Source organism: Epinephelus lanceolatus, chromosome 15 (genome assembly GCF_041903045.1).
Source record: "Epinephelus lanceolatus isolate andai-2023 chromosome 15, ASM4190304v1, whole genome shotgun sequence".
Lineage (NCBI taxonomy): Eukaryota > Metazoa > Chordata > Actinopteri > Perciformes > Serranidae > Epinephelus > Epinephelus lanceolatus.
Window position 1 is genome coordinate 21420663 of NC_135748.1, and position 13781 is coordinate 21434443.

Consider the following 13781-nt stretch of genomic DNA (forward strand, 5'->3'; position numbering starts at 1 on the left):
TGATGTTTACACAGAAGTTAAAACTCCGACTAGTCAACTAGATTTAAAGTAAGAAAAGACTCAAAACACAATATTTTAAGTGAAGCTGAAATATGTGGCACTACATACGGTGCATTATGAACACTGTACATCGCCCTAAAAAACACGGCAACTTCTCATTTACAAGATGCCATCTTTGTCCTACTTTCTAGCCCCTTACTTGCGAGGCAGGGTGAACAGACCGATGTGTTTTTGTTGTTTCAATTTTGTTTTTAATCTGGCATTATTAACATTAGTAGCTACACAGATCCTTGTTTTTTAGAAAGCAAAATGTGAAAGACATGACATTTCAGAGCAAAGTAAGCTTAACCCACAAGTATTTCTGGTGCTGTATATATATGGTAGCAACATTTAATCGGCCAGTCAACAAAATCATTTCTAAAAGCATTTCTTTTGTGACGACTAACTATCATTTGCTGGTAATGTCAAGTTTAATTTCATCTTCAAGTTCTTATTCTTATCATGCGCACAACAATTACAGTGCAGCAGTCATTGGTAATGAAACTCTCAGGCCTCAGGCACCCTCTACTAATGCTTCATATCCATAAAACAAGAAAATCACTCAGGAAAAAGCTAAATCTAAACCTGGACTGATTTATTTAATATCTTGCTACAAGGAAAGGTTATAAAAGATACACACATGTATTCAACTCAAGCTAGTCTGATATGGAAAAACTTGTTGTAATAACCGTTAGTAATTCCCCACTTCCTGTGTCACAAGCAGTGACTCTACAATATGACAAACAACCAGTCTAAATATTTTGCTTAATAAGAGCTACACAGGCAGCTGGTCCTCTGGAGTTAATATCAAATCCCCTGAGAGCAAATATTTCACATAGCAGCCAAGTATTTCATACAAATGTCCGACATTTAACACAAAAGCAAACATACAGCGTCTGTGTATTTACACCAGCCTCTGCGTCACACCACTGTGTGAGAACAAGCACTGGAATCTACGACAATCCAAACAAAAAGAGGTCTGAAACAGCACGATGGGTCTCCATGTTCAGTGTGGAGACGTGTTCATGGTCATGTGATGTGTCACTGCGTGTTAAGCACAGGTTTAGGTCTGGCATAGAAAACACAAAGCAGCCTGCCAGACCTGTGCCAGTGATGTCTCTGCTAATAGGAGCACCTGCTGTTTACGGAAACAGGCGCACAGCCGTCAAGCTGTATGTCTGCTCAAAGCCTCTAAACAGGATCTTATCAGAGGAAAGCCAAAACACCGTGATCAGCAAAGAAAGGCCTGACAAACAAACAACTGCTGAACAGTGCAATCATGAAAATGCGTCCCAGCAGCACTTTAGTACAAGCACCTGCAAACTGAATGCATCCCTGTACACTTCAGCAGGATTTAGGCAATTGTTGAAAGGCTGCTCTTAACCAGTCTCACTGCCGACAACTGCTTTCCACCAGCTTTTCAGCACTCATTCACCCTGCCAATCTCTTAACCTAGTTATAAATTTTCTCTGTCGGTGCAGGTCAACAAAGTGCCTTTCTCTCTCGTTTCCGGAGCCAAGTCCACAGCCAAGAGAGCAGCATCCAGGACTAAGATGGGAAAATAAGCATTCTGGGGTTCACTGACACAGAATGGGACAAGTACACCCCTCCCACATCCCTCTTTCCGCTCCATTATATAACTCACCGTTACCATGGCTGTGGCTGCCCCTGGGTCGTGTTTGGAGCAACAGGGGCCAATCTTCCAGGCTTCTACGTCCCCACAATCACAGAAGCCCCCGCCTGATGACGCGTGCATCTGAGGAAAAAAGGGACAGTATATCACTAAGGGAGAGTAATGGCTACACGCAACAGCAATTAAGTTGTTCAGCTGTTTAAGCTGTGGGAATGCATTATTATGCAACAGCAGGGTTCCAACATGAGAGGTCAAATTTAAGTCCAGGAATATGTTGTGTTTTTTTGTAAAGTTTAGAGGGGAAACAGTGGGGTTATCAAATTGACATTATAGCACACTGTGCACAAGAGTGAACCACAGAGACTGGTGACTGACAGGAATTAGACATTTATAAGGACACCAACCTTGTAACGATGGCTTTTGTGCACGCTATCCTGGAAACAGTCCATGCACAGGACACAAGTGGGATCAATTGCACAATCCCTGCAATAGGTTGAAGAGGATTTGTTAATACATGAAGCAAATGACAAGACAAGTGTGGTATTTAAGGCTGAAGACATGCCACTGTGATTACTGTACAAACGGATCTGAATGACAGCTTCTCCTGCATTAGTATGACTCACAGGGATGTAGACTGTGTGTAAGCTTTTTTCAGAAGGAATTCTCCTCCTTTCTGCGATCAGTGTGTCACTGGTTTTAAAATCCTCCTTGCTATGTCAAGCAACAACAACAACATCAGTGCTAGCAATCATAAGTCTTTGTTTATTTGGCACATCTTTCGTCTTTTGCGCCAATGACATTGACCTGACAAATGTACCGATCTGCTCCTCTTCACATGAGCGTCTGTGATATTGCTTTAATAATGTTCTGCAGGAGCCATATACATCTGCAGTTTTAACATCATCATCTCTAGGTCACTGATCACATCATGTTTGTCTTTTCTTGTCAGTAAAAATTGCATCACATAGCCCAGATGCGTTCTTTAATGTTTTACATGGTCTTCTCTTGTGAAAGGTTTTAGTCAGTTTCATGCCAGGGCTCACCTGCACACATGCAACTGTTACAAATTCAATCCTGACAGTATTGTGCAAGGGCAACGCTGCTGTGTCGCTCTCAGGCTTAGTGCCGCCTAAGATGATTGTGACTCGTTTAAAGAAATACAAACAACCCAGAGCGATCTTTCTCCAGAGCTGGCACAGTGATAAAACAAAGTGTGAAGAATGTTCTGGCTATGTGAGACTAGTCCTGCATTAACAAAACTTCATTACCAGTGCTTTAGCATCTACAGTGTAAAGGTGATGAGCACAGGAACTTTGGTTGTATTGATAATGATTCACTGTCATTGGCTGAATTTCAGTCTGATTAGAGTGTCACGGGATTTGTTTCAGACAATAGCACACACACTTTCGTCTCATATGTTACATGCACTTGTTTTCAATAAGACACTGGAGTTTCTTTACGGTAACATGCACGCGTACATTACAAACTGAGACCCATTATTTGTATTCCTTGGGTTATTTTTAAGTTACTCATCATTATGTTAAAATGACCAGCTGCTGGCAAGTTATTCAGCATTATTTGCTCATCATCATACCTAATTATGCAGGGATGTGGCAGTAATTTGTTAAATACAACTCATGTTGACATAAACTTACATGGCACATTTAGTGGTGACAGACAAGCAGATGTACACATCTATGTGAGTGTTACTGTATTTTTTAACATCATTCAGATTCCACTCACGGACTGCCACATACTGAAACCTGAGAGTCTTCTCATTAACTATTCATTTTTAACACTTAGCCTGAATACTGTGGGGTTGTTGTGTGTTTAGACCACTGCAGAACTAAAATTTACTGAGGCCAAATTATTTCTTCTGCACTGCTCGGAAAAATCAAGGGAACACTTAAATCACACATCGGATTTCGATGAATGAATTATTCAAGGTGAAAATCTTTGCTGATGTACGCTGTATAATTTGTTGAGAATGAAATGACAAACAAACGGTCAGTGGAAACCAAAATAATCAATCCACTGAGGGCTGGATTCAAAGTCACGACAGAAATCAAACAAAAAACTGAAATCAAGGGCTGATATAAAGATGGACAGATTGATATCCCTGAAAAAGAACTGACTTGGTGTTATACTATGACCATTAAGTGTTCCCTTAATTTTTTAAGAAGTGTAGTAGTACTTAGTGGTGACAAATAGCCTCCATGTACGTATATTGCTGCCTTTGACCTCTGCGGCTCTGCACCTCATCCAGTAATCCCAGATCCTACTGGTGCTGCAAATACTTTGATACCTTAATATAATGCCTGTCAGCAACAACATGAATCATCCAGTGCTTAAATTTAGTACAAGAGCAAGTAAATACCTTGCATTTAATCATAACATAAGTGTTATTGTTGCTGTTATAATTTATTTACTACAGAAGATCAGTGGCATTAGTCCGACCTGCAGGAGTAGACGGTTTCTCCCTCTTTGAAGACACGTCCACAGAGCTGGGAGGAGCTGCTGCCCTGCTTGAGCTTCTCCAGACCCTCCTGAGGATCCTCTCCAAAGAGGAAGCACTCCAGAGGGTGGAGGAGTCGGCTCTGCAGGAGCTCCTCTTCTTCCTGAGGGCTGAACTCCTGCTTCAGGCAGAAGATCTGGGGCACCTGCTCCTTCAGGTAGCGGAACAGCTCCGCCCTGCTGTCTGCAGCCTCCAGCCATTCCTGCAAGGCCACGGAGAAGTGAATGATGCACATGTGTCTCCACCTCGTGACTCATAACCACATTTATATGCCACCAGTTTCATAGTGAGGAACTTTAGCAATGCATCGTGTTTACTAACTTCAAATCTTGGTTTAAGGGCATTTTATTAAAATTATGAAGATGTGAACTTCTTAAGCAGAAATATGTGATTCTGTATTGACTGCTGATGCTACCACTACACAGAGCTTTCACATTGCTTTGCCTTTAGAAATCTTAAGTAGGTACATGTGCACCAAAAAGAGCCTGGCATCAAAGTGAAAAAGCTCAAGTAAGAAATGGTAAAAACGACCAATCTATGTTGTAACATGAGTAACTCATTACTAGTAAGAAATGAGTCACACTGCTTCCTTCTGATGTCTGCTGGACTACTCAATCTTATTTCACTTTGCCACTTCCTGTGCTGGCTGGCAGCTCCATGAAAAGCACCAGGTACACACAGATAAACTTTGACTGTTTGAACTGCACTTATATGAGTACTGTAGACCACAAGTCAAAGAGTGATACTTTGGTCACCATTCATAAAATATCCAATGAGTGACTGGAAAGTAATTCTGGCCTAAATTATGATGTGTGAATGATACATGGACTGACTGAGAGAGGATGGTGTGAAATGGGTAGTTTTACATGATATAAACATCCCAGTACTCACACGATACCCGATCCGAGGATCAGATCGGGTATTGGTACCGATCACGTTATTTTTACAAAATCGGAATCGGTAATAAAAGATCGGAGGAATCAAAACAACAAAAATGGCCAGGTTTTCCATCTATATTGTTCACTGCTGCCTCCGCTTCCAATGTATAAAGTGTGGCGATCCTGTATATTTTATAAATATATATTTATTATAAGACAGTCAGCGGATGGCTTGCTCACCTCCAGACACTGAGGTAGGCCTACCTCCAGACACACCCACCGGTGCTATCGCCAATGGGATGGCTCGATCACCTGAGCCCAGGTAGACTGGCCCCTACATTATGCCACTCCTGGCAGTATGACGAGAGTCGCAAGAGAGTGAGAAATGAGCGAGAAGTCCTCTGCGTATTCGGCCTACCACGGCATTTTTCACCACTCAAAGTCTGCGAAATAGCTGCGCTTCCCTATGGAATATCATCCATCCGGCCACCGGCCTCACCTCAGAGATTAAGGAGATTGATCTTTATTGTCTCTCAAGAGAAATTCATTTTGGGCATATGAAAAAAAAAGTACCGGCGTCTCACATCAACATGCAGATTACAGTCACACAATAAATAAATAGATTCCGCCACGGATATCAAGGGATGCTACGGAGCCTCCACGCCCGAAACAACGCCGGAGCGTTACGGCATTCACACACAGTCCCGTGAGTTGGCAAAAGCCGGGGGTTACTTTCTGTTTCATTATTCCTTATTTGGAACCTTCAGGCCGGGTTGATTTATTGTTTTGAAACTGAACTGAGTCAGAGCAAGCAAACAGTGGATTTTCTTTATCTCCTTGTTTGCGGGAAAAACCTGGGGTGGAGTTTTCTTTTGTTTAGCGAACTGTGTGGATCGAACTGAATTGAACTGTGATATGTTATTTGGAAATCCCGGAGAGGAGTTTTTCGTTTGAACTGGATTGAACTGACTGAACGGGAAGAAACATTTCTTTTCTTTGGTGAAAAAAATATATACTTTCTTGAAACTGATTACAGTTGTATTTGTATTTTTTTATAGTATAGTATAGTATATTTCTTTTGTTCTACAGAAACCAGTTAAACAATTTAATTTTGGTGTTAAGGGACCTGTTTTATGGGTTTTATGGTTTCTTTGTGGGGTTTGACTGAGTAAAAGAAAAATATTTGTTTCATATGTCAGACCGCTACAAAAGATATAGGCCTATTTTGTTTGTTGAAGACAAGAAGAAGATGTTGAATTTGTTTACATTTTGTGCTGCTGAACCACCAATAAGGTTTTGGGTTACTATTTAAATAAAAAACAAACCTTATGGGACAACTTGGATGCATTCTTTTTTTTTCTTTCTTAATGCTTTGCAAAGTATCGGATCGGACTCGGTTTCAAAATTAAGGACTTGTATGGGATCGGATGCAAAAAAAAAAGTGATCAGGACATCCCTAAGCTAACATCAGGTTGAAACAGCTGGATTAAAATAATAATGGTGTGTATATTTACCAGCATCCATACTGGCAGTTAATCGCTGTATTTGCATACTGCACATTGTGCATTAGATAACAAATCATTTTCATATTTTATAGTGCTGGCTCTGCAGCTACAGCAATGTCTGTCATTTCTGTTTTGTTTGTTGGACTCCATCGAGTCAATTTAACCACAAGTGTCACACTGCAAATATCTAATGTGATAACATTATATCCAAACAGGCCTGTATGGACAATAGTTTATGACTGACAAAACGTTTCAAGAGCTTCAGGTCTGAAAACAGTCCAGACAATGGTGCTCTAAATGTATTAACTCATGGTAAAGTCGTGCTGAAGCGCTACGGACAAAGCGCTCACTAAAATACAGCAGGATTGAGATAAAACCAAAGATGGACATTTAAACACTGCAGACAACCCTGACACATTTCCCCCTACTGTGACATATACTTTGCCAAGTACTGCCTCCAAAACCATACACATACACTCACTGTTACTGCGCGGTAAATACTGCAGGGACATTTTAACCATTTACCACTAGGTAGCTAGCATAGCAGCTAACCATGCTAACCTGGTAAGTAGATGCCCTTTAACGGCACCGTCGAGCTGTTGTTTACATAGGAACTGACGCATTATGCTTTATCGTCTTGTCCTGGGCTATGAGTAACCACTGACAGCTATATTAATTGTTTTAAAATCGTACCTGGCTGAGCTCCAGCCCGTCTAAGGATTTCTCTCCCTCCGCCATGTTCCATTTGCCGTAAAGGAAGAGGTGTCACTAGGAGACTGTTCCATTAGTAATCGATACCTTTTGCGACGTTATTGATCCATAATTAGAGTGGTCAGAAATATTCGCATCTAGTTAAGCCTTATTTTATAGATCAATTTACGGAACGTGTTTACAAAAGCACCCATTTTCTGTTAGTGATGTGTCTGGTAAAAACATTGTGTAAACAAAAAAATAGACTCGCCCTCGAGAAGCAGTCCATCAGATCCTCATTCGTTTTTTGGACGATTATTAGGTTACGCTTTAAGTCCATCTAAAATATGTAAAAAATATTTTTTCACGTGTTTTATATTACAGACAGCAATATAACCAACAAATACACTTTGTGGATGGGTGTGTTAATGAAAAATAGCGTTAGTTTCATTGCTGTGTGTGTCGCACACAGGCAGTTACTTCATTAATCTCGCTGGTTTAAACTAACAGATTCGTCAATGGAGATTTGAATGGAGATGGTGCAGTGTAGGGGCCACGCCACCAGAGGGCGCTGGTCGCGATCGTCGCTCCTTTCCGTGCTGATGAATGCAGCGGGGCTAGAGGTCAGAGTTGAATGTTTGACAGAAAGCTGAACATGGATTCCATATTTCATGAGAAAGTAAGTTTAAACGTTTACCAAAATACAGTAAGCCCTAAGTAATTGGACGTGTTTATTCGGAAAACCTCGGACCTTCTCGCGGTGGTTTGTTTACCGGCGCTATCTGGCCGGTGTCGAGAGATTTGTGGTGGTGTTTGGCAGTATTGTTGTCCAGGCAGCTAAGATGCTAATTGTACCTGCTAGTCAGAGATTATGAAAAGTTTCTTTTCAGGTAGGAATAACAACGCAGAAAGCTTCCTAACAACCGAAAACATATTATTTTTGCTTGCAACTTTCAGAACTAGCGTAGCATAGCTATCTGGTCATATAAAGAAGTATTAAGAGTAGTTGTGTTTGTTGTTTACGTAAGCTAGCAGTGTGTAGCTCTACTGGTGTATGACTGATACCGTGTATGACTGTACAATTTTAGTGTCAACCTCAGCCAATTACATGTTCATAAAGCTAACTAAGTTGTAACGAAAACTATTTCATCGTGCTGCCATGTTAGAAGTGTAATTTGCACCGGTGTGGTATCAATAACTAATCCTTTACTCGCAGCAAGAGGGCTCTCTCTGCGCCCAACATTGTCTCAACAACCTCCTGCAGGGTGAGTATTTCACTCCTGTGGATCTGTCCTCCATTGCTCAGCAGCTCGATGAAGAGGAGAGGATGAGGATGGCCGAGGGGGGTATGGCCAGTGAGGAGTATAGGACCTTCTTACAGGTGAGTAGACATAAAAGTGAAGGCTAGTGCAGCAACTTAATTAAATGTACTCTTCATAAAGTGTTTCTAACTTTATGTTGTGTGAAAATGTTTCTAGCAACCATCTGGGAACATGGATGACAGCGGGTTCTTTTCAATACAAGTAAGAGATTCACTTTTTATTGTTATTTAATAACAGTATAACCATTATAAGTAAGTAATGTTAATTCTCTTGTCTGTCGTCTAATTCCTAAAGGTAATTAGCAATGCACTGAGAGTGTGGTGCTTGGAGCTAATCCTCTTCAACAGCCGGGAGTACCAGAGCCTGATGATTAATCCAATGTAAAGTTTTTAAGACTGTATTTTTTCAGGTTTTAATCTGTGATCACATTACTTCATTACAGTTTAAGTTGATGGTGACAGCTATCCCTAATTTCATGTTTCAGAAATGAGAAAGCCTTCATTTGCAACTACAAGGAGCACTGGTTTACTATACGCAAACTTGGACAACAGGTATGAGGCACTTGTCTTCATAAAGAATGATAATGCAGTTTGATTTACTAAAAAAAAACACTGTTTGTTTTGTTTTTATTTCAGTGGTTTAACCTGAATTCACTGTTGACTGGACCAGAGTTGATATCAGACACCTATCTAGCCCTTTTCCTTGCACAGTTACAACAAGAAGGTATTGTGAACGTTACTGTTATTTATTCATTGTCTAGTTGGTGCAATGCAGACACGATTCTAAAAGTTGAATTTGTGCAGGTTATTCCATATTTGTGATCCGAGGCAACCTGCCTGAGTGTGAAGCAGAGCAGATTCTTGGGATCATGAGGGTGCAGCAGCAGCAGCGACCAAGGCTTATTGGAGAGGATGAATCTCAGACAAGTGCAGGGTATGCGCTGTATGTGCAGATAGTACAAATCATAGTTTATGTTTGAAGTTGCTTAAAGGAAGCTTTTTACTCACTTGTGGTAACCGATTCATTCTTCTACTGTGAGCAGCAGGTCAGCAGCTCTGAACCAGGCAGAGATGGCCTTTGGTGTGGAGGATGAGGTTGTGGATGAAGATGATGAGCTGAAGAGAGCTCTGGCCCTCAGCCGACAGGACATCGATGTGGAGGATGAAGAAGCTGATCTACGCAGGGCCATACAGCTTAGCATGCAAGGTAAAGGAAGAGTTTCCAAAGGTTTTAAAATATTTGGTTTCTTTGTCCGATTGGGCAGTTGATTTCATAAACTTACAGTTCTTTGTATACTGTAGTATAAATTAGGCTTTACTAATTGATCACCATATGCGTCAGTTAGTTTTGAGTCTCATTTTTAAAGTTGTGTTCCAGGTTCACCCTGACAACATTGTTTTGTTCTGTATTTTACAAATGCCAATACTGAAAATTTGGTCCTTGTTTTTCTAATACTACAGGAGCAGTGATGAGCAACAAGTCTTCAGAGTCTGAAATGGGAAATGTGAAATCAGGGAGCCAGGCAGGAGGGAGCACTGCAGGAGGACAAAAAGAAGGCCAGAATGAGGCGCTCACAGCTGAGGAACTGCGGAAGAGGAGACAAGCCTATTTTGATCGGTAGGTTTAACTCATGCCTGGTGACTATTGTACAGGGGGTCGACACAATATTGACAACACTTATTTGAATTCGTTAGTCCTGCAGTAAGCACTGCTTTGTCAATTTTATTATTTGAAAGCGTGGTTTTTCATTTTGACAGAATGACTCATTGATTTCACTTTCAGATTTTGTAATGCTCTCTGTCTTGCACTCAAACAGCCCCTGCTTGACTTGGATTGGCTCTGCTTCTGCTTCTGCTCAAACTGTATGATTGCACTCAGATATGTTGTTGCTTGCACAGATTTTCAGCGCTCCAGCCTCAGCACATCTCCTTGCACTCAGGCTGCTTCTCTGAGCCTTTGAAACATCTGCTCTCAGATGTTTTTGTGCAATAACCCTGTTAGAATTCCCCAACCAATAGAATGCCAGGTGTAGCGTTGATCAATTAAATGATCCCTGCTTTGTTGCGGGCACATTCGTTTCACTTCTTAGAGCGCCTCATACAGGAGTGAATTAACCCGGTTAAAGAGTAACAGCCTGTAAGGGATGCTCTAAGAAGTAAAGGGAACGTGCCCACAACAAGGCAGGGATCATTTAATCTGTAAACACTACAAATAAGGTCCGTATTTTTGAAGCCGCAATGTTCGTTGTTGTATTTAATTTATGCTTATAGCCGACTGAAGTATTCATGATGTTGCGTCCACCCCCTATAAGTGTAAATGAATCTGTGGATTTTGTTACACACTCTCTCTGCTGACTTCTTAGGCAGCAGCAACAAGCTCAGCCGAACATTCCTCAGCAACCTGACACAAAATCAACAGGTGGCTTAGGTAAGTACATCTGATTTAAACATAAATCCAGTGCAGATTATGTAATGAGTTTTATCAAAAAGCCTATCCAAGAAAAGATGTGATATATTACTAACCTAAGCCCTCTCCCCTCCTCTAGGCTCAGTAAACACTGGCGCTGAAGAGGACCAACAACAAAAGCCCGGCCAGTGAAGATGTGCGAGGTTTGCCTATGTTGTTTACCAGCTGCCTGGATTGGCAACCCCACACAGGGGTAGCTTTGCTCCTTCCTCTAACCTTTTGCACATGCGAACATAAGGACCGTCAGAAGGCTGACATGTTTCCCCTGGTTAGTTCGCTGACAGGCTATAGAGAAGAGAACAACGACAAAGAAAAGGCAGCAGTTAGTCCAATCTAACTCAGTGAGACACTGACGCTGGGAAAAGGGTGACCACAGAACTCATGATGCAGTTAATCCAAGTTTGCAATTGCCTTTTTACCATGGCGCCTTCTATTTCTATTGTATACTGTTTTTTTTTTTATTCTCATTTTTTTTTTCTCTGGAAGAGATAGAAAGGAATCCTCAGCATACAAAAGGTGTGTTTACTTGTTTGGAGGTGAATACATGCAGAGATGGGTGTTCTGTGAAAGCCATAGGAGACCAATGTTAAGACTACAGATACAAGTTTAATAGATAATGACAGAGCCCAGTACCTTTACATTGAATTTGAATTTGTAGGACATAAGGGGGCTCTCACACTCGCCCCACCAGAACACCAGTGTAGTACTGAAATATCTTTTAGCCAGCAGCACTAACGTGTAGGTCATTTATTCTCGACCTCATCGCTCATTTTTCTTGCAGACGTCTAGGAGTGAACTCCCAAAGTATTTAGACAACAGCATATTTGTGATGTTGTGGCTTTGTTATTACCTTTAAGTGTAGGCATAATGAAATGTAAGATACACAGCTCACAAACAGTTAATTTAAGAGTGTTTTGTCCATTTTGGTTGGACTGAACAAAATCATTCTATAGAGCTATTTGCTGAAGCTAAGATGCTTTTGACTGATGCATATTTTTCATATCTTGTCCAGAGTAAGTTGACATGTAAAGGGGAACAAAGACACCATGAAACTGCAGCTGATAGATAAATACATAGTTCATTTTTCCAGTACAGTATGAGCACTTAATACCAAAAAAAATCTGATATGTCCAACCTGCCTACCTAGGATGTGACTTTATCTGTTGTTTCTCCTCATCAGTATTTGTCATGATCTATGTAGGGAATTCAATATAAAGAAAACATTGTTAAAATGATGATTCTTCCTTTGACGTACCTTCACAAACAGTTTTACCCTCAAATTCTTTTTTTTAATCACACAGATTTGACTTATCCTGTATTCCCATGATCCTGAAAACGATGTTGTACACATTAGTTGTACAAATATTATTTAATTTGCACTGAGGTTTTCATGGTTCACAGCTATGGAAGCCGTTTGCTTATTGACAACCTATGGAATAAACAGTAAAACAGTGAGAATGAAGGGCAACATCTACTTAACCTCGTAATTTGTATGATTTAAAAACCCCAAGACTGAAACAAAGCATCAAAAAATGTGTCACCGTGCATTTACTTTGAAGAGTATGCTGTTGCTGGTTTTTGTTTGTTTAAATCTCTTGTTGAAATTTTTTTCCCCCTACAACCCTCTGTTCAGTCCTGAAAACCAAAATCACGCTGCAACACACAATGTTGATGAATAGACCACATCACAGCATTAAAACCGTTAAGTTTGTTTACAGTTGTTATGTTTTCTGGAACCAATGACTGTTCAGCATGGATATATGTTGATGCCTCCTCAAAAGTGTTGGATGTCATGCAAAGCTTGACTTCTTGTGCTGGATGATTTCCAAGAAAATTCCTTTATTGTTTTCATTTCCTTTGGATCTGTTAGGCTTTTTTTCTATTTAAAATGCACTTGCAAAAGAGTATAAAATGTTGGTAGTTGGGTTTTTATCATTTGCATTATTTTCACTCACCACATTCTTACAATGAGTACTCTTTTTTCATGTTACCATAGAACATTCTTTATTTTAAAGCAACAGTGTTTAAGATTTAGGGGGATTAAGTGACATCTTGTTGAGGAGGTTTTTTACCAGGAGCTGAATTATCCACAGAGGTCTCCTCCTCCCCAAAACAAACAGACCCAGTAGACATTAAAAAATCAGCATTTTTACGAGGCTCTTGTTGTGGAGGGGCTGCTATCTACGGTGCCTAACGCGAAAATGCAAATGGACCTATGTAGAGGCAGGGTTTGGTTGTCCATTCGGGGCTACCATAGAAACATGACTTTGCAACCTGGCAATCTTTGTAGATGAGGATCCCTTCTCTATGTAGATATAAATGGCTCATTCTAAGGTAGCAAAAACACAGTGATTCTTGTTTTCAGGTGATTACACACTAAAGATAACATACTTATGCCATTTCTGCCAATATATCCCCCTAAATCCTACACACCAGATCTGTAATACAGAGATTCCCAAACCTCTCCTGGAGCACCCCATGCCCTGTATGTTTTAGACCTCACTGCTCCAACACAGCTGATTCAAATTATCAACTCGTTATGACCTCCTGAAGCTGCTCGACAGCAATCTGACCATTAAAATCAGGAATCAGTTGGAGCAGTGAGAGATCTTAGGTATTCAGAACAAGGGGTACTCCAGAAAAGGTTCTTAGGAATGACTGAGTTAATGTATTAGTTCTTGTTCCAGGATTAAAGTGACATTCACTCCTCCTGAAGTTTCTCGTGTCTCAGTT

The 13781-nt window shown here is 40.6% G+C and overlaps 2 protein-coding genes across 3 annotated transcripts in view; one reads left to right on the plus strand and one right to left on the minus strand.

The window, feature by feature from the left end:
• The window catches only part of ubr1 (ubiquitin protein ligase E3 component n-recognin 1), a 24071-nt gene extending 16652 nt beyond the window's left edge, over nt 1-7419 (minus strand). Inside the window, exons 1-4 of the mRNA XM_033642519.2 lie at nt 7264-7419; nt 4130-4389; nt 2077-2155; nt 1685-1795 (exon numbers count right to left, since the gene is read on the minus strand). Coding sequence (XP_033498410.1) covers nt 1685-1795; nt 2077-2155; nt 4130-4389; nt 7264-7308 — 495 coding nt within the window. The 5' untranslated portion in view covers nt 7309-7419. The remainder of the gene's footprint in view (nt 1-1684; nt 1796-2076; nt 2156-4129; nt 4390-7263) is intronic.
• atxn3 (ataxin 3) lies at nt 7072-13763 on the plus strand. 2 transcript variants are annotated; one of them, XM_078175046.1, is made up of 11 exons: nt 7072-7134; nt 8477-8641; nt 8739-8783; nt 8877-8962; nt 9067-9133; nt 9218-9305; nt 9386-9515; nt 9625-9788; nt 10043-10199; nt 10945-11009; nt 11128-13763. In XM_078175046.1, exons 2-11 carry the CDS (start codon nt 8588-8590, stop codon nt 11178-11180), a joined length of 909 nt encoding a protein of 302 aa, XP_078031172.1. In that variant the 5' UTR covers nt 7072-7134; nt 8477-8587; the 3' UTR covers nt 11181-13763. The 2 variants fall into 2 exon arrangements, with proteins under 2 accessions (XP_078031172.1, XP_033498892.1); XM_033643001.2 differs by lacking the exon at nt 7072-7134 and adding an exon at nt 7792-7939.
• The last annotated feature ends 18 nt before the right edge of the window (nt 13764-13781 follow it).